General features: G+C 46.4%; 1 protein-coding gene across 2 annotated transcripts in view; it reads left to right on the top strand.

Moving 5' to 3' along the window:
• Window positions 1–718: 718 nt before the first annotated feature.
• LOC129843333 (sodium/mannose cotransporter SLC5A10-like) overlaps window positions 719–20,132 on the top strand; it is a 174,417-nt gene continuing 155,003 nt past the window's right edge. For both annotated transcript variants that reach the window (XM_055911968.1, XM_055911967.1), the window contains exons 1-2: window positions 719–748; window positions 998–1,102. In XM_055911968.1, coding sequence (XP_055767943.1) covers window positions 734–748; window positions 998–1,102 — 120 coding nt within the window. In that variant the 5' untranslated portion in view covers window positions 719–733. The remainder of the gene's footprint in view (window positions 749–997; window positions 1,103–20,132) is intronic.

Raw genomic sequence — 20,132 nt, 5'->3', positions numbered from 1 at the left:
ACTATGGAACTCTGTCTGGTGTGTGTTACTATGTAACTCTGTCTGGTGTGTGTGTAACTCTGTGTTACTATGGAACTCTGTCTGGTGTGTGTTACTATGGAACTCTGTCTGGTGTGTGTTACTATGGACCTCTGTCTGGTGTGTGTTACTATGGACCTCTGTCTGGTGTGTGTAACTATGTAACTCTGTCTGGTGTGTGTAACTATGGAACTCTGTCTGGTGTGTGTAACTATGGAACTCTGTCTGGTGTGTGTGTAACTCTGTGTTACTATGGAACTCTGTCTGGTGTGTGTTACTATGGAACTCTGTCTGGTGTGTGTTACTATGGAACTCTGTCTGGTGTGTGTTACTATGGAACTCTGTCTGGTGTGTGTTACTATGGACCTCTGTCTGGTGTGTGTTACTATGGACCTCTGTCTGGTGTGTGTAACTCTGTGTAACTATGGATCTCTGGTGTGTGTAACTCTGTGTAACCATGGATCTCTGGTGTGTGTAACTCTGTGTAACCATGGATCTCTGGTGTGTGTAACTCTGTGTAACCATGGATCTCTGGTGTGTGTAACTCTGTGTAACTCTGGTGTGTGTAACTCTGTGTAACTCTGGTGTGTGTAACTCTGTGTAACCATGGATCTCTGGTGTGTGTAACTCTGTGTAACTATGGATCTGTGTTGTCCAGTCGTCGTGCAGGGTCAGCAGGAACACTCTGAGTGGATACTTCCTGGCTGGGAGAGACATGGCCTGGTGGCCGGTGAGTCTCAAAGTCCCATCTGCTGTTAATATCAAACAGTCCTGCATTTCCTGCTCTTCTTGTGGAAGATCAGAGCCTCTCTGTTCACCAGTTGTGTGTTTGTGTATCTGTGTGTTTGTGTGTGTAGATCGGAGCCTCTCTTTTTACCAGGTGTGTGTGTGTGTATCTGTGTGTGTGTGTGTAGATCGGAGACTCTCTGTTTACTAGTTGTGTGTGTGTGTGTATCTGTGTGTGTGTGTGTGTGTGTAGATCGGAGCCTCTCTGTTTGCCAGTAGTGAGGGCTCTGGTCTGTTCATCGGTCTGGCTGGAACTGGAGCTGCTGGAGGCATCGCTGTAGCTGGCTTCGAATGGAATGTAAGGACACACACACACACACACACACACACACACACACACACACACACACACACACACACACACACACACACACACACACACACACACACACACACACACACACACACACACACACACAGAGACACACACACACACACACCCAGTGGTGCGTATTCATGGATGCCAAAGGAAGCCAAGCTTCCCCAGAAAATGAACCATGAAAAAAGAAAAAAAACATTTTAAATCATTTCTGTTTCATCTCTCTATGTTTTCATAATTTTCCTTCAATTCGCAAGAGTCTGAATGTACCGGATGAAGCATCGGAATGAAACAGATCTGGAAGTCAGGCTGAGCATGTCCCTGTTCAGACAACCTAGTTATACTGGAAGTCAGGCTGAGCATGTCACTGTTCAGACAACCTAGTTATACTGGAAGTCAGGCTGAGCATGTCCCTGTTCAGACAACCTAGTTATACTGGAAGTCAGGCTGAGCATGTCACTGTTCAGACAACCTAGTTATACTGGAAGTCAGGCTGAGCATGTCCCTGTTCAGACAACCTAGTTATACTGGAAGTCAGGCTGAGCATGTCCCTGTTCAGACAACCTAGTTATACTGGAAGTCAGGCTGAGCATGTCACTGTTCAGACAACCTAGTTATACTGGAAGTCAGGCTGAGCATGTCCCTGTTCAGACAACCTAGTTATACTGGAAGTCAGGCTGAGCATGTTCCTGTTCAGACAACCTAGTTATACTGGAAGTCAGGCTGAGCATGTCCCTGTTCAGACAACCTAGTTATACTGGAAGTCAGACTGAGCATGTCACTGTTCAGACAACCTAGTTATACTGGAAGTCAGGCTGAGCATGTCCCTGTTCAGACAACCTAGTTATACCGGAAGTCAGGCTGAGCATGTCCCTGTTCAGACAACCTAGTTATACTGGAAGTCAGGCTGAGCATGTCCCTGTTCAGACAACCTAGTTATACTGGAAGTCAGGCTGAGCATGTCCCTGTTCAGACAACCAAGTTATACTGGAAGACAGGCTGAGCATGTCCCTGTTCAGACAACCTAGTTATACTGGAAGTCAGGCTGAGCATGTCACTGTTCAGACAACCTAGTTATACTGGAAGTCAGGCTGAGCATGTCCCTGTTCAGACAACCTAGTTATACTGGAAGTCAGGCTGAGCATGTCCCTGTTCAGACAACCTAGTTATACTGGAAGTCAGGCTGAGCATGTCCCTGTTCAGACAACCTAGTTATACTTGAAGTCAGGCTGAGCATGTCCCTGTTCAGACAACCTAGTTATACTGGAAGTCAGGCTGAGCATGTCCCTGTTCAGACAACCTAGTTATACTGGAAGTCAGGCTGAGCATGTCCCTGTTCAGACAACCTAGTTATACTGGAAGTCAGGCTGAGCATGTCCCTGTTCAGACAACCTAGTTATACTGGAAGACAGGCTGAGCATGTCACTGTTCAGACAACCTAGTTATACTGGAAGTCAGGATGAGCATGTCCCTGTTCAGACAACCTAGTTATACTGGAAGTCAGGCTGAGCATGTCCCTGTTCAGACAACCTAGTTATACTGGAAGTCAGGCTGAGCATGTCCCTGTTCAGACAACCTAGTTTTACTGGAAGTCAGGCTGAGCATGTCCCTGTTCAGACAACCTAGTTATACTGGAAGTCAGGCTGAGCATGTCCCTGTTCAGACAACCTAGTTATACTGGAAGACAGGCTGAGCATGTCACTGTTCAGACAACCTAGTTATACTGGAAGTCAGGCTGAGCATGTCCCTGTTCAGACAACCTAGTTATACTGGAAGTCAGGCTGAGCATGTTCCTGTTCAGACAACCTAGTTATACTGGAAGTCAGGCTGAGCATGTCACTGTTCAGACAACCTAGTTATACTGGAAGTCAGGCTGAGCATGTCACTGTTCAGACAACCTAGTTATACTGGAAGTCAGGCTGAGCATGTCACTGTTCAGACAACCTAGTTATACTGGAAGTCAGGCTGAGCATGTCCCTGTTCAGACAACCTAGTTATACTGGAAGTCAGGCTGAGCATGTCACTGTTCAGACAACCTAGTTATACTGGAAGTCAGGCTGAGCATGTCCCTGTTCAGACAACCTAGTTATACTGGAAGACAGGCTGAGCATGTCAATGTTCAGACAACTTAGTTATACTGGAAGTCAAGCTGAGCATGTCCCTGTTCAGACAACCTAGTTATACTCGAAGTCAGGCTGAGCATGTCACTATTCAGACAACCTAGTTATACTGGAAGTCAGGCTGAGCATGTCACTGTTCAGACAACCTAGTTATACTGGAAGTCAGGCTGAGCATGTCACTGTTCAGACAACCTAGTTATACTAGAAGTCAGGCTGAGCATGTCACTGTTCAGACAACCTAGTTATACTGGAAGTCAGGCTGAGCATGTCACTGTTCAGACAACCTAGTTATACTGGAAGTCAGGTTGAGCATGTCCCTGTTCAGACAACCTAGTTATACTGGAAGTCAGGCTGAGCATGTCACTGTTCAGACAACCTAGTTATACTGGAAGACAGGCTGAGCATGTCACTGTTCAGACAACCTAGTTATACTGGAAGTCAGGCTGAGCATGTCCCTGTTCAGACAACCTAGTTATACTGGAAGTCAGGCTGAGCATGTCACTGTTCAGAAAACCTAGTTATACTGGAAGACAGGCTGAGCATGTCACTGTTCAGACAACCTAGTTATACTGGAAGTCAGGCTGAGCATGTCCCTGTTCAGACAACCTAGTTATACTGGAAGTCAGGCTGAGCATGTCCCTGTTCAGACAACCTAGTTATACTGGAAGTCAGGCTGAGCATGTCCCTGTTCAGTCAACCTAGTTATACTGGAAGTCAGGCTGAGCATGTCACTGTTCAGACAACCTAGTTATACTGGAAGTCAGGCTGAGCATGTCACTGTTCAGACAACCAAGTTATACTGGAAGTCAGGCTGAGCATGTCACTGTTCAGTCAACCTAGTTATACTGGAAGTCAGGCTGAGCATGTCACTGTTCAGACAACCAAGTTATACTGGAAGTCAGGCTGAGCATGTCCCTGTTCAGACAACCTAGTTATACTGGAAGACAGGCTGAGCATGTCACTGTTCAGACAACCTAGTTATACTGGAAGTCAGGATGAGCATGTCCCTGTTCAGACAACCCAGTTGTACTGGAAGTCAGGCTGAGCATGTCCCTGTTCAGACAACCTAGTTTTACTGGAAGTCAGGCTGAGCATGTCCCTGTTCAGACAACCTAGTTATACTGGAAGTCAGGCTGAGCATGTCCCTGTTCAGACAACCTAGTTATACTGGAAGACAGGCTGAGCATGTCACTGTTCAGACAACCTAGTTATACTGGAAGTCAGGCTGAGCATGTCCCTGTTCAGACAACCTAGTTATACTGGAAGTCAGGCTGAGCATGTTCCTGTTCAGACAACCTAGTTATACTGGAAGTCAGGCTGAGCATGTCACTGTTCAGACAACCTAGTTATACTGGAAGTCAGGCTGAGCATGTCACTGTTCAGACAACCTAGTTATACTGGAAGTCAGGCTGAGCATGTCACTGTTCAGACAACCTAGTTATACTGGAAGTCAGGCTGAGCATGTCACTGTTCAGACAACCTAGTTATACTGGAAGTCAGGCTGAGCATGTCCCTGTTCAGACAACCTAGTTATACTGGAAGTCAGGCTGAGCATGTCCCTGTTCAGACAACCTAGTTATACTTGAAGTCAGGCTGAGCATGTCACTGTTCAGACAACCTAGTTATACTGGAAGTCAGGCTGAGCATGTCACTGTTCAGACAACATAGTTATACTGGAAGTCAGGCTGAGCATGTCACTGTTCAGACAACCTAGTTATACTGGAAGTCAGGCTGAGCATGTCCCTGTTCAGACAACCTAGTTTTACAGGAAGTCAGGCTGAGCATGTCCCTGTTCAGACAACCTAGTTATACTGGAAGTCAGGCTGAGCATGTCCCTGTTCAGACAACCTAGTTATACTGGAAGTCAGGCTGAGCATGTCCCTGTTCAGACAACCTAGTTATACTGGAAGACAGGCTGAGCATGTCAATGTTCAGACAACTTAGTTATACTGGAAGTCAAGCTGAGCATGTCCCTGTTCAGACAACCTAGTTATACTCGAAGTCAGGCTGAGCATGTCACTGTTCAGACAACCTAGTTATACTGGAAGTCAGGCTGAGCATGTCACTGTTCAGACAACCTAGTTATACTAGAAGTCAGGCTGAGCATGTCACTGTTCAGACAACCTAGTTATACTGGAAGTCAGGCTGAGCATGTCACTGTTCAGACAACCTAGTTATACTGGAAGTCAGGTTGAGCATGTCCCTGTTCAGACAACCTAGTTATACTGGAAGTCAGGCTGAGCATGTCACTGTTCAGACAACCTAGTTATACTGGAAGACAGGCTGAGCATGTCACTGTTCAGACAACCTAGTTATACTGGAAGTCAGGCTGAGCATGTCCCTGTTCAGACAACCTAGTTATACTGGAAGTCAGGCTGAGCATGTCACTGTTCAGACAACCTAGTTATACTGGAAGTCAGGTTGAGCATGTCCCTGTTCAGACAACCTAGTTATACTGGAAGTCAGGCTGAGCATGTCACTGTTCAGACAACCTAGTTATACTGGAAGACAGGCTGAGCATGTCACTGTTCAGACAACCTAGTTATACTGGAAGTCAGGCTGAGCATGTCCCTGTTCAGACAACCTAGTTATACTGGAAGTCAGGCTGAGCATGTCACTGTTCAGAAAACCTAGTTATACTGGAAGACAGGCTGAGCATGTCACTGTTCAGACAACCTAGTTATACTGGAAGTCAGGCTGAGCATGTCCCTGTTCAGACAACCTAGTTATACTGGAAGTCAGGCTGAGCATGTCCCTGTTCAGACAACCTAGTTATACTGGAAGTCAGGCTGAGCATGTCACTGTTCAGACAACCTAGTTATACTGGAAGTCAGGCTGAGCATGTCCCTGTTCAGTCAACCTAGTTATACTGGAAGTCAGGCTGAGCATGTCACTGTTCAGACAACCTAGTTATACTGGAAGTCAGGCTGAGCATGTCACTGTTCAGACAACCAAGTTATACTGGAAGTCAGGCTGAGCATGTCACTGTTCAGTCAACCTAGTTATACTGGAAGTCAGGCTGAGCATGTCACTGTTCAGACAACCAAGTTATACTGGAAGTCAGGCTGAGCATGTCCCTGTTCAGACAACCTAGTTATACTGGAAGTCAGGCTGAGCATGTACCTGTTCAGACAACCTAGTTATACTGGAAGTCAGGCTGAGCATGTCACTGTTCAGACAACCTAGTTATACTGGAAGTCAGGCTGAGCATGTCACTGTTCAGACAACCTAGTTATACTGGAAGTCAGGCTGAGCATGTCACTGTTCAGACAACCTAGTTATACTGGAAGTCAGGCTGAGCATGTCCCTGTTCAGACAACCTAGTTATACTGGAAGTCAGGCTGAGCATGTCACTGTTCAGACAACCTAGTTATACTGGAAGTCAGACTGAGCATGTCACTGTTCAGACAACCTAGTTATACTGGAAGACAGGCTGAGCATGTCACTGTTCAGACAACCTAGTTATACTGGAAGTCAGGCTGAGCATGTCCCTGTTCAGACAACCTAGTTATACTGGAAGTCAGGCTGAGCATGTCCCTGTTCAGACAACCTAGTTATACTGGAAGTCAGGCTGAGCATGTACCTGTTCAGACAACCTAGTTATACTGGAAGTCAGGCTGAGCATGTCACTGTTCAGACAACCTAGTTATACTGGAAGTCAGGCTGAGCATGTCACTGTTCAGACAACCTAGTTATACTGGAAGTCAGGCTGAGCATGTCACTGTTCAGACAACCTAGTTATACTGGAAGTCAGGCTGAGCATGTCACTGTTCAGACAACCTAGTTATACTGGAAGTCAGGCTGAGCATGTCCCTGTTCAGACAACCTAGTTATACTGGAAGTCAGGCTGAGCATGTCCCTGTTCAGACAACCTAGTTATACTGGAAGTCAGGCTGAGCATGTCCCTGTTCAGACAACCTAGTTATACTGGAAGTCAGGCTGAGCATGTCCCTGTTCAGACAACCTAGTTATACTGGAAGACAGGCTGAGCATGTCAATGTTCAGACAACTTAGTTATACTGGAAGTCAGGCTGAGCATGTCACTATTCAGACAACCTAGTTATACTGGAAGTCAGGCTGAGCATGTCACTGTTCAGACAACCTAGTTATACTAGAAGTCAGGCTGAGCATGTCACTGTTCAGACAACCTAGTTATACTGGAAGTCAGGCTGAGCATGTCACTATTCAGACAACCTAGTTATACTGGAAGTCAGGCTGAGCATGTCACTATTCAGACAACTTAGTTATACTCGAAGTCAGGCTGAGCATGTCACTATTCAGACAACCTAGTTATACTGGAAGTCAGGCTGAGCATGTCACTGTTCAGACAACCTAGTTATACTGGAAGTCAGGCTGAGCATGTCACTGTTCAGACAACCTAGTTATACTAGAAGTCAGGCTGAGCATGTCACTGTTCAGACAACCTAGTTATACTGGAAGTCAGGCTGAGCATGTCACTGTTCAGACAACCTAGTTATACTGGAAGTCAGGTTGAGCATGTCCCTGTTCAGACAACCTAGTTATACTGGAAGTCAGGCTGAGCATGTCACTGTTCAGACAACCTAGTTATACTGGAAGACAGGCTGAGCATGTCACTGTTCAGACAACCTAGTTATACTGGAAGTCAGGCTGAGCATGTCCCTGTTCAGACAACCTAGTTATACTGGAAGTCAGGCTGAGCATGTCACTGTTCAGAAAACCTAGTTATACTGGAAGACAGGCTGAGCATGTCACTGTTCAGACAACCTAGTTATACTGGAAGTCAGGCTGAGCATGTCCCTGTTCAGACAACCTAGTTATACTGGAAGTCAGGCTGAGCATGTCCCTGTTCAGACAACCTAGTTATACTGGAAGTCAGGCTGAGCATGTCCCTGTTCAGTCAACCTAGTTATACTGGAAGTCAGGCTGAGCATGTCACTGTTCAGACAACCTAGTTATACTGGAAGTCAGGCTGAGCATGTCACTGTTCAGACAACCAAGTTATACTGGAAGTCAGGCTGAGCATGTCACTGTTCAGTCAACCTAGTTATACTGGAAGTCAGGCTGAGCATGTCACTGTTCAGACAACCAAGTTATACTGGAAGTCAGGCTGAGCATGTCCCTGTTCAGACAACCTAGTTATACTGGAAGTCAGGCTGAGCATGTACCTGTTCAGACAACCTAGTTATACTGGAAGTCAGGCTGAGCATGTCACTGTTCAGACAACCTAGTTATACTGGAAGTCAGGCTGAGCATGTCCCTGTTCAGACAACCTAGTTATACTGGAAGTCAGGCTGAGCATGTCACTGTTCAGACAACCTAGTTATACTGGAAGTCAGGCTGAGCATGTCACTGTTCAGACAACCTAGTTATACTGGAAGTCAGGCTGAGCATGTCCCTGTTCAGACAACCTAGTTATACTGGAAGTCAGGCTGAGCATGTCCCTGTTCAGACAACCTAGTTATACTGGAAGTCAGGCTGAGCATGTCACTGTTCAGACAACCTAGTTATACTGGAAGTCAGACTGAGCATGTCACTGTTCAGACGACCTAGTTATACTGGAAGTCAGGCTGAGCATGTCACTGTTCAGACAACCTAGTTATACTGGAAGTCAGGCTGAGCATGTCCCTGTTCAGACAACCAAGTTATACTGGAAGTCAGGCTGAGCATGTCCCTGTTCAGACAACCTAGTTATACTGGAAGTCAGGCTGAGCATGTACCTGTTCAGACAACCTAGTTATACTGGAAGTCAGGCTGAGCATGTCACTGTTCAGACAACCTAGTTATACTGGAAGTCAGGCTGAGCATGTCACTGTTCAGACAACCTAGTTATACTGGAAGTCAGGCTGAGCATGTCACTGTTCAGACAACCTAGTTATACTGGAAGTCAGGCTGAGCATGTCCCTGTTCAGACAACCTAGTTATACTGGAAGTCAGGCTGAGCATGTCCCTGTTCAGACAACCTAGTTATACTGGAAGTCAGGCTGAGCATGTCACTGTTCAGACAACCTAGTTATACTGGAAGTCAGGCTGAGCATGTCCCTGTTCAGACAACCTAGTTATACTGGAAGTCAGGCTGAGCATGTCCCTGTTCAGACAACCTAGTTATACTGGAAGTCAGGCTGAGCATGTCACTGTTCAGACAACCTAGTTATACTGGAAGTCAGACTGAGCATGTCACTGTTCAGACAACCTAGTTATACTGGAAGTCAGGCTGAGCATGTCACTGTTCAGACAACCTAGTTATACTGGAAGTCAGGCTGAGCATGTCACTGTTCAGACAACCTAGTTATACTGGAAGTCAGGCTGAGCATGTCCCTGTTCAGACAACCTAGTTATACTGGAAGTCAGGCTGAGCATGTCCCTGTTCAGACAACCTAGTTATACTGGAAGTCAGGCTGAGCATGTCCCTGTTCAGACAACCTAGTTATACTGGAAGTCAGGCTGAGCATGTCCCTGTTCAGTCAACCTAGTTATACTGGAAGTCAGGCTGAGCATGTCACTGTTCAGACAACCTAGTTATACTGGAAGTCAGGCTGAGCATGTCCCTGTTCAGACAACCTAGTTATACTGGAAGTCAGGCTGAGCATGTCCCTGTTCAGACAACCTAGTTATACTGGAAGACAGGCTGAGCATGTCCCTGTTCAGACTACCTAGTTATACTGGAAGTCAGGCTGAGCATGTCCCTGTTCAGACTACCTAGTTATACTGGAAGTCAGGCTGAGCATGTCCCTGTTCAGACAACCTAGTTATACTGGAAGACAGGCTGAGCATGTCCCTGTTCAGACAACCTAGTTATACTGGAAGTCAGGCTGAGCATGTCCCTGTTCAGACAACCTAGTTATACTGGAAGTCAGGCTGAGCATGTCCCTGTTCAGACAACCTAGTTATACTGGAAGTCAGGCTGAGCATGTCACTGTTCAGACAACCTAGTTATACTGGAAGTCAGGCTGAGCATGTCCCTGTTCAGACAACCTAGTTATACTTGAAGTCAGGCTGAGCATGTCCCTGTTCAGACAACCTAGTTATACTGGAAGTCAGGCTGAGCATGTCCCTGTTCAGACAACCTAGTTATACTGGAAGACAGGCTGAGCATGTCCCTGTTCAGACAACCTAGTTATACTGGAAGACAGGCTGAGCATGTCCCTGTTCAGACAACCTAGTTATACTGGAAGTCAGGCTGAGCATGTCCCTGTTCAGACAACCTAGTTATACTTGAAGTCAGGCTGAGCATGTCCCTGTTCAGACAACCTAGTTATACTGGAAGTCAGGCTGAGCATGTCCCTGTTCAGACAACCTAGTTATACTTGAAGTCAGGCTGAGCATGTCCCTGTTCAGACAACCTAGTTATACTGGAAGTCAGGCTGAGCATGTCCCTGTTCAGACAACCTAGTTATACTGGAAGTCAGGCTGAGCATGTCCCTGTTCAGACAACCTAGTTATACTGGAAGACAGGCTGAGCATGTCACTGTTCAGACAACCTAGTTATACTGGAAGTCAGGCTGAGCATGTCCCTGTTCAGACAACCTAGTTATACTGGAAGTCAGGCTGAGCATGTCCCTGTTCAGACAACCTAGTTATACTGGAAGTCAGGCTGAGCATGTCACTGTTCAGACAACCTAGTTATACTGGAAGTCTGGCTGAGCATGTCCCTGTTCAGACAACCTAGTTATACTGGAAGTCAGGCTGAGCATGTCACTGTTCAGACAACCTAGTTATACTGGAAGTCAGGCTGAGCATGTCCCTGTTCAGACAACCTAGTTATACTGGAAGTCAGGCTGAGCATGTCCCTGTTCAGACAACCTAGTTATACTGGAAGTCAGGCTGAGCATGTCCCTGTTCAGACAACCTAGTTATACTGGAAGTCAGGCTGAGCATGTCCCTGTTCAGACAACCTAGTTATACTGGAAGTCAGGCTGAGCATGTCACTGTTCAGACAACCTAGTTATACTGGAAGTCAGGCTGAGCATGTCCCTGTTCAGACAACCTAGTTATACTGGAAGTCAGGCTGAGCATGTCACTGTTCAGACAACCTAGTTATACTGGAAGTCAGGCTGAGCATGTCACTGTTCAGACAACCTAGTTATACTGGAAGTCAGGCTGAGCATGTCCCTGTTCAGACAACCTAGTTATACTGGAAGTCAGGCTGAGCATGTCCCTGTTCAGACAACCTAGTTATACTGGAAGTCAGGCTGAGCATGTCACTGTTCAGACAACCTAGTTATACTGGAAGTCAGGCTGAGCATGTCCCTGTTCAGACAACCTAGTTATACTGGAAGTCAGGCTGAGCATGTCCCTGTTCAGACAACCTAGTTATACTGGAAGTCAGGCTGAGCATGTCACTGTTCAGACAACCTAGTTATACTGGAAGTCAGGCTGAGCATGTCACTGTTCAGACAACCTAGTTATACTGGAAGTCAGGCTGAGCATGTCCCTGTTCAGACAACCTAGTTATACTGGAAGTCAGGCTGAGCATGTCCCTGTTCAGACAACCTAGTTATACTGGAAGTCAGGCTGAGCATGTCCCTGTTCAGACAACCTAGTTATACTGGAAGACAGGCTGAGCATGTCACTGTTCAGACAACCTAGTTATACTGGAAGTCAGGCTGAGCATGTCCCTGTTCAGACAAGCTAGTTATACTGGAAGTCAGGCTGAGCATGTCCCTGTTCAGACAACCTAGTTATACTGGAAGTCAGGCTGAGCATGTCCCTGTTCAGACAACCTAGTTATACTGGAAGACAGGCTGAGCATGTCACTGTTCAGACAACCTAGTTATACTGGAAGTCAGGCTGAGCATGTCCCTGTTCAGACAACCTAGTTATACTGGAAGTCAGGCTGAGCATGTCCCTGTTCAGACAACCTAGTTATACTGGAAGTCAGGCTGAGCATGTCACTGTTCAGACAACCTAGTTATACTGGAAGTCAGGCTGAGCATGTCCCTGTTCAGACAACCTAGTTATACTGGAAGTCAGGCTGAGCATGTCCCTGTTCAGACAACCTAGTTATACTGGAAGTCAGGCTGAGCATGTCACTGTTCAGACAACCTAGTTATACTGGAAGTCAGGCTGAGCATGTCCCTGTTCAGACAACCTAGTTATACTGGAAGTCAGGCTGAGCATGTCCCTGTTCAGACAACCTAGTTATACTGGAAGTCAGGCTGAGCATGTCCCTGTTCAGACAACCTAGTTATACTGGAAGACAGGCTGAGCATGTCACTGTTCAGACAACCTAGTTATACTGGAAGTCAGGCTGAGCATGTCCCTGTTCAGACAACCTAGTTATACTGGAAGACAGGCTGAGCATGTCACTGTTCAGACAACCTAGTTATACTGGAAGTCAGGCTGAGCATGTCCCTGTTCAGACAACCTAGTTATACTGGAAGTCAGGCTGAGCATGTCCCTGTTCAGACAACCTAGTTATACTTGAAGTCAGGCTGAGCATGTCCCTGTTCAGACAACCTAGTTATACTGGAAGTCAGGCTGAGCATGTCCCTGTTCAGACAACCTAGTTATACTGGAAGTCAGGCTGAGCATGTCCCTGTTCAGACAACCTAGTTATACTGGAAGTCAGGCTGAGCATGTCACTGTTCAGACAACCTAGTTATACTGGAAGTCAGGCTGAGCATGTCCCTGTTCAGACAACCTAGTTATACTGGAAGTCAGGCTGAGCATGTCCCTGTTCAGACAACCTAGTTATACTGGAAGTCAGGCTGAGCATGTCACTGTTCAGACAACCTAGTTATACTGGAAGTCAGGCTGAGCATGTCCCTGTTCAGACAACCTAGTTATACTTGAAGTCAGGCTGAGCATGTCCCTGTTCAGACAACCTAGTTATACTGGAAGACAGGCTGAGCATGTCCCTGTTCAGACAACCTAGTTATACTGGAAGTCAGGCTGAGCATGTCCCTGTTCAGACAACCTAGTTATACTGGAAGACAGGCTGAGCATGTCACTGTTCAGACAACCTAGTTATACTGGAGGTCAGGCTGAGCATGTCCCTGTTCAGACAACCTAGTTATACTGGAAGTCAGGCTGAGCATGTCCCTGTTCAGACAACCTAGTTATACTTGAAGTCAGGCTGAGCATGTCCCTGTTCAGACAACCTAGTTATACTGGAAGTCAGGCTGAGCATGTCCCTGTTCAGACAACCTAGTTATACTGGAAGTCAGGCTGAGCATGTCCCTGTTCAGACAACCTAGTTATACTGGAAGACAGGCTGAGCATGTCACTGTTCAGACAACCTAGTTATACTGGAAGTCAGGCTGAGCATGTCCCTGTTCAGACAACCTAGTTATACTGGAAGTCAGGCTGAGCATGTCCCTGTTCAGACAACCTAGTTATACTGGAAGTCAGGCTGAGCATGTCACTGTTCAGACAACCTAGTTATACTGGAAGTTTGGCTGAGCATGTCCCTGTTCAGACAACCTAGTTATACTGGAAGTCAGGCTGAGCATGTCACTGTTCAGACAACCTAGTTATACTGGAAGTCAGGCTGAGCATGTCCCTGTTCAGACAACCTAGTTATACTGGAAGTCAGGCTGAGCATGTCCCTGTTCAGACAACCTAGTTATACTTGAAGTCAGGCTGAGCATGTCCCTGTTCAGACAACCTAGTTATACTGGAAGTCAGGCTGAGCATGTCCCTGTTCAGACAACCTAGTTATACTGGAAGTCAGGCTGAGCATGTCACTGTTCAGACAACCTAGTTATACTGGAAGTCAGGCTGAGCATGTCCCTGTTCAGACAACCTAGTTATACTGGAAGTCAGGCTGAGCATGTCACTGTTCAGACAACCTAGTTATACTGGAAGTCAGGCTGAGCATGTCACTGTTCAGACAACCTAGTTATACTGGAAGTCAGGCTGAGCATGTCCCTGTTCAGACAACCTAGTTATACTGGAAGTCAGGCTGAGCATGTCACTGTTCAGACAACCTAGTTATACTGGAAGTCAAGCTGAGTATGTCACTGTTCAGACAACCTAGTTATACTGGAAGTCAGGCTGAGCATGTCACTGTTCAGACAACCTAGTTATACTGGAAGTCAGGCTGAGCATGTCCCTGTTCAGACAAGCTAGTTATACTGGAAGTCAGGCTGAGCATGTCCCTGTTCAGACAACCTAGTTATACTGGAAGTCAGGCTGAGCATGTCCCTGTTCAGACAACCTAGTTATACTGGAAGACAGGCTGAGCATGTCACTGTTCAGACAACCTAGTTATACTGGAAGTCAGGCTGAGCATGTCCCTGTTCAGACAACCTAGTTATACTGGAAGTCAGGCTGAGCATGTCCCTGTTCAGACAACCTAGTTATACCGGAAGTCAGGCTGAGCATGTCACTGTTCAGACAACCTAGTTATACTGGAAGTCAGGCTGAGCATGTCCCTGTTCAGACAACCTAGTTATACTGGAAGTCAGGCTGAGCATGTCCCTGTTCAGACAACCTAGTTATACTGGAAGTCAGGCTGAGCATGTCACTGTTCAGACAACCTAGTTATACTGGAAGTCAGGCTGAGCATGTCCCTGTTCAGACAACCTAGTTATACTGGAAGTCAGGCTGAGCATGTCCCTGTTCAGACAACCTAGTTATACTTGAAGTCAGGCTGAGCATGTCCCTGTTCAGACAACCTAGTTATACTGGAAGTCAGGCTGAGCATGTCCCTGTTCAGACAACCTAGTTATACTGGAAGACAGGCTGAGCATGTCACTGTTCAGACAACCTAGTTATACTGGAAGTCAGGCTGAGCATGTCCCTGTTCAGACAACCCAGTTGTACTGGAAGTCAGGCTGAGCATGTCCCTGTTCAGACAACCTAGTTTTACTGGAAGTCAGGCTGAGCATGTCCCTGTTCAGACAACCTAGTTATACTGGAAGTCAGGCTGAGCATGTCCCTGTTCAGACAACCTAGTTATACTGGAAGACAGGCTGAGCATGTCACTGTTCAGACAACCTAGTTATACTGGAAGTCAGGCTGAGCATGTCCCTGTTCAGACAACCTAGTTATACTGGAAGTCAGGCTGAGCATGTTCCTGTTCAGACAACCTAGTTATACTGGAAGTCAGGCTGAGCATGTCACTGTTCAGACAACCTAGTTATACTGGAAGTCAGGCTGAGCATGTCACTGTTCAGACAACCTAGTTATACTGGAAGTCAGGCTGAGCATGTCACTGTTCAGACAACCTAGTTATACTGGAAGTCAGGCTGAGCATGTCACTGTTCAGACAACCTAGTTATACTGGAAGTCAGGCTGAGCATGTCCCTGTTCAGACAACCTAGTTATACTGGAAGTCAGGCTGAGCATGTCCCTGTTCAGACAACCTAGTTATACTTGAAGTCAGGCTGAGCATGTCACTGTTCAGACAACCTAGTTATACTGGAAGTCAGGCTGAGCATGTCACTGTTCAGACAACCTAGTTATACTGGAAGTCAGGCTGAGCATGTCACTGTTCAGACAACCTAGTTATACTGGAAGTCAGGCTGAGCATGTCCCTGTTCAGACAACCTAGTTTTACAGGAAGTCAGGCTGAGCATGTCCCTGTTCAGACAACCTAGTTATACTGGAAGTCAGGCTGAGCATGTCCCTGTTCAGACAACCTAGTTATACTGGAAGTCAGGCTGAGCATGTCCCTGTTCAGACAACCTAGTTATACTGGAAGACAGGCTGAGCATGTCAATGTTCAGACAACTTAGTTATACTGGAAGTCAGGCTGAGCATGTCCCTGTTCAGACAACCTAGTTATACTCGAAGTCAGGCTGAGCATGTCACTATTCAGACAACCTAGTTATACTGGAAGTCAGGCTGAGCATGTCACTGTTCAGACAACCTAGTTATACTGGAAGTCAGGCTGAGCATGTCACTGTTCAGACAACCTAGTTATACTAGAAGTCAGGCTGAGCATGTCACTGTTCAGACAACCTAGTTATACTGGAAGTCAGGCTGAGCATGTCACTGTTCAGACAACGTAGTTATACTGGAAGTCAGGTTGAGCATGTCCCTGTTCAGACAACCTAGTTATACTGGAAGTCAGGCTGAGCATGTCCCTGTTCAGACAACCTAGTTATACTGGAAGTCAGGCTGAGCATGTCACTGTTCAGAAAACCTAGTTATACTGGAAGACAGGCTGAGCATGTCACTGTTCAGACAACCTAGTTATACTGGAAGTCAGGCTGAGCATGTCCCTGTTCAGACAACCTAGTTATACTGGAAGTCAGGCTGAGCATGTCCCTGTTCAGACAACCTAGTTATACTGGAAGTCAGGCTGAGCATGTCCCTGTTCAGTCAACCTAGTTATACTGGAAGTCAGGCTGAGCATGTCACTGTTCAGACAACCTAGTTATACTGGAAGTCAGGCTGAGCATGTCACTGTTCAGACAACCAAGTTATACTGGAAGTCAGGCTGAGCATGTCACTGTTCAGTCAACCTAGTTATACTGGAAGTCAGGCTGAGCATGTCACTGTTCAGACAACCAAGTTATACTGGAAGTCAGGCTGAGCATGTCCCTGTTCAGACAACCTAGTTATACTGGAAGTCAGGCTGAGCATGTACCTGTTCAGACAACCTAGTTATACTGGAAGTCAGGCTGAGCATGTCACTGTTCAGACAACCTAGTTATACTGGAAGTCAGGCTGAGCATGTCACTGTTCAGACAACCTAGTTATACTGGAAGTCAGGCTGAGCATGTCACTGTTCAGACAACCTAGTTATACTGGAAGTCAGGCTGAGCATGTCCCTGTTCAGACAACCTAGTTATACTGGAAGTCAGGCTGAGCATGTCCCTGTTCAGACAACCTAGTTATACTGGAAGTCAGGCTGAGCATGTCACTGTTCAGACAACCTAGTTATACTGGAAGTCAGACTGAGCATGTCACTGTTCAGACAACCTAGTTATACTGGAAGTCAGGCTGAGCATGTCCCTGTTCAGTCAACCTAGTTATACTGGAAGTCAGGCTGAGCATGTCCCTGTTCAGACAACCTAGTTATACTGGAAGTCAGGCTGAGCATGTCACTGTTCAGACAACCTAGTTATACTGGAAGTCAGGCTGAGCATGTCCCTGTTCAGACAACCTAGTTATACTGGAAGTCAGGCTGAGCATGTCCCTGTTCAGACAACCTAGTTATACTGGAAGTCAGGCTGAGCATGTCACTGTTCAGACGACCTAGTTATACTGGAAGTCAGGCTGAGCATGTCACTGTTCAGACAACCTAGTTATACTGGAAGTCAGGCTGAGCATGTCCCTGTTCAGACAACCAAGTTATACTGGAAGTCAGGCTGAGCATGTCCCTGTTCAGACAACCTAGTTATACTGGAAGTCAGGCTGAGCATGTACCTGTTCAGACAACCTAGTTATACTGGAAGTCAGGCTGAGCATGTCACTGTTCAGACAACCTAGTTATACTGGAAGTCAGGCTGAGCATGTCACTGTTCAGACAACCTAGTTATACTGGAAGTCAGGCTGAGCATGTCACTGTTCAGACAACCTAGTTATACTGGAAGTCAGGCTGAGCATGTCCCTGTTCAGACAACCTAGTTATACTGGAAGTCAGGCTGAGCATGTCCCTGTTCAGACAACCTAGTTATACTGGAAGTCAGGCTGAGCATGTCACTGTTCAGACAACCTAGTTATACTGGAAGTCAGACTGAGCATGTCACTGTTCAGACGACCTAGTTATACTGGAAGTCAGGCTGAGCATGTCACTGTTCAGACAACCTAGTTATACTGGAAGTCAGGCTGAGCATGTCCCTGTTCAGACAACCTAGTTATACTGGAAGTCAGGCTGAGCATGTCCCTGTTCAGACAACCTAGTTATACTGGAAGTCAGGCTGAGCATGTCACTGTTCAGACAACCTAGTTATACTGGAAGTCAGACTGAGCATGTCACTGTTCAGACAACCTAGTTATACTGGAAGTCAGGCTGAGCATGTCACTGTTCAGACAACCTAGTTATACTGGAAGTCAGGCTGAGCATGTCACTGTTCAGACAACCTAGTTATACTGGAAGTCAGGCTGAGCATGTCCCTGTTCAGACAACCTAGTTATACTGGAAGTCAGGCTGAGCATGTCCCTGTTCAGACAACCTAGTTATACTGGAAGTCAGGCTGAGCATGTCCCTGTTCAGACAACCTAGTTATACTGGAAGTCAGGCTGAGCATGTCACTGTTCAGACAACCTAGTTATACTGGAAGTCAGGCTGAGCATGTCCCTGTTCAGACAACCTAGTTATACTGGAAGTCAGGCTGAGCATGTCCCTGTTCAGACAACCTAGTTATACTGGAAGTCAGGCTGAGCATGTCCCTGTTCAGACAACCTAGTTATACTGGAAGTCAGGCTGAGCATGTCCCTGTTCAGACAACCTAGTTATACTGGAAGTCAGGCTGAGCATGTCCCTGTTCAGACAACCTAGTTATACTGGAAGTCAGGCTGAGCATGTCCCTGTTCAGACAACCTAGTTATACTGGAAGTCAGGCTGAGCATGTCACTGTTCAGACAACCTAGTTATACTGGAAGTCAGGCTGAGCATGTCCCTGTTCAGACAACCTAGTTATACTGGAAGTCAGGCTGAGCATGTCCCTGTTCAGACAACCTAGTTATACTGGAAGTCAGGCTGAGCATGTCCCTGTTCAGACAACCTAGTTATACTGGAAGTCAGGCTGAGCATGTCCCTGTTCAGACAACCTAGTTATACTGGAAGTCAGGCTGAGCATGTCCCTGTTCAGACAACCTAGTTATACTGGAAGACAGGCTGAGCATGTCCCTGTTCAGACTACCTAGTTATACTGGAAGTCAGGCTGAGCATGTCCCTGTTCAGACTACCTAGTTATACTGGAAGTCAGGCTGAGCATGTCCCTGTTCAGACAACCTAGTTATACTGGAAGTCAGGCTGAGCATGTCCCTGTTCAGACAACCTAGTTATACTGGAAGTCAGGCTGAGCATGTCCCTGTTCAGACAACCTAGTTATACTGGAAGACAGGCTGAGCATGTCCCTGTTCAGACAACCTAGTTATACTGGAAGTCAGGCTATAGGCTGTTTATTATGTATAGTAGTAGTACCACCAACAGACAGCAGGGGGCAGTGTAACCAGCTGATTATTATGTATAGTAGTAGTACCACCAACAGACAGCAGGGGGCAGTGTAACCAGCTGATTATTATGTATAGTAGTAGTACCATCAACAGACAGCAGGGGGCAGTGTAACCATCTGATTATTATGTATAGTAGTAGTACCATCAACAGACAGCAGGGGCAGTGTAACCAGCTGATTATTATGTATAGTAGTAGTACCATCAACAGACAGCAGGGGGCAGTGTAACCAGCTGATTATTATTTATAGTAGTAGTACCATCAACAGACAGCAGGGGGCAGTGTAACCAGCTGATTATTATATATAGTAGTAGTACCACCAACAGACAGCAGGGGGCAGTGTAACCAGCTGATTATTATGTATAGTAGTAGTACCATCAGCAGACAGCAGGGGGCAGTGTAACCAGCTGATTATTATGTATAGTAGTAGTACCATCAACAGACAGCAGGGGGCAGTGTAACCAGCTGATTATTATGTATAGTAGTAGTACCATCAACAGACAGCGGGGGGCAGTGTAACAGCTGATTATTATGTATAGTAGTAGTACCATCAACAGACAGCAGGGGGCAGTGTAACTAGCTGATTATTATGTATAGTAGTAGTACCATCAGCAGACAGCAGGGAGCAGTGTAACCATCTGATTATTATGTATAGTAGTAGTACCATCAGCAGACAGCAGGGGGCAGTGTAACCAGCTGATTATTATGTATAGTAGTAGTACCATCAACAGACAGCAGGGGGCAGTGTAACCAGCTGATTATTATGTATAGTAGTAGTACCATCAGCAGACAGCAGGGGGCAGTGTAACCAGCTGATTATTATGTATAGTAGTAG

Source organism: Salvelinus fontinalis, unplaced genomic scaffold (genome assembly GCF_029448725.1).
Source record: "Salvelinus fontinalis isolate EN_2023a unplaced genomic scaffold, ASM2944872v1 scaffold_0118, whole genome shotgun sequence".
Taxonomy (NCBI): Eukaryota; Metazoa; Chordata; class Actinopteri; order Salmoniformes; family Salmonidae; genus Salvelinus; species Salvelinus fontinalis.
The sequence above is the reverse complement of the archived record's forward strand: the minus strand, read 5'-3'. Positions and strand labels throughout refer to the sequence as shown.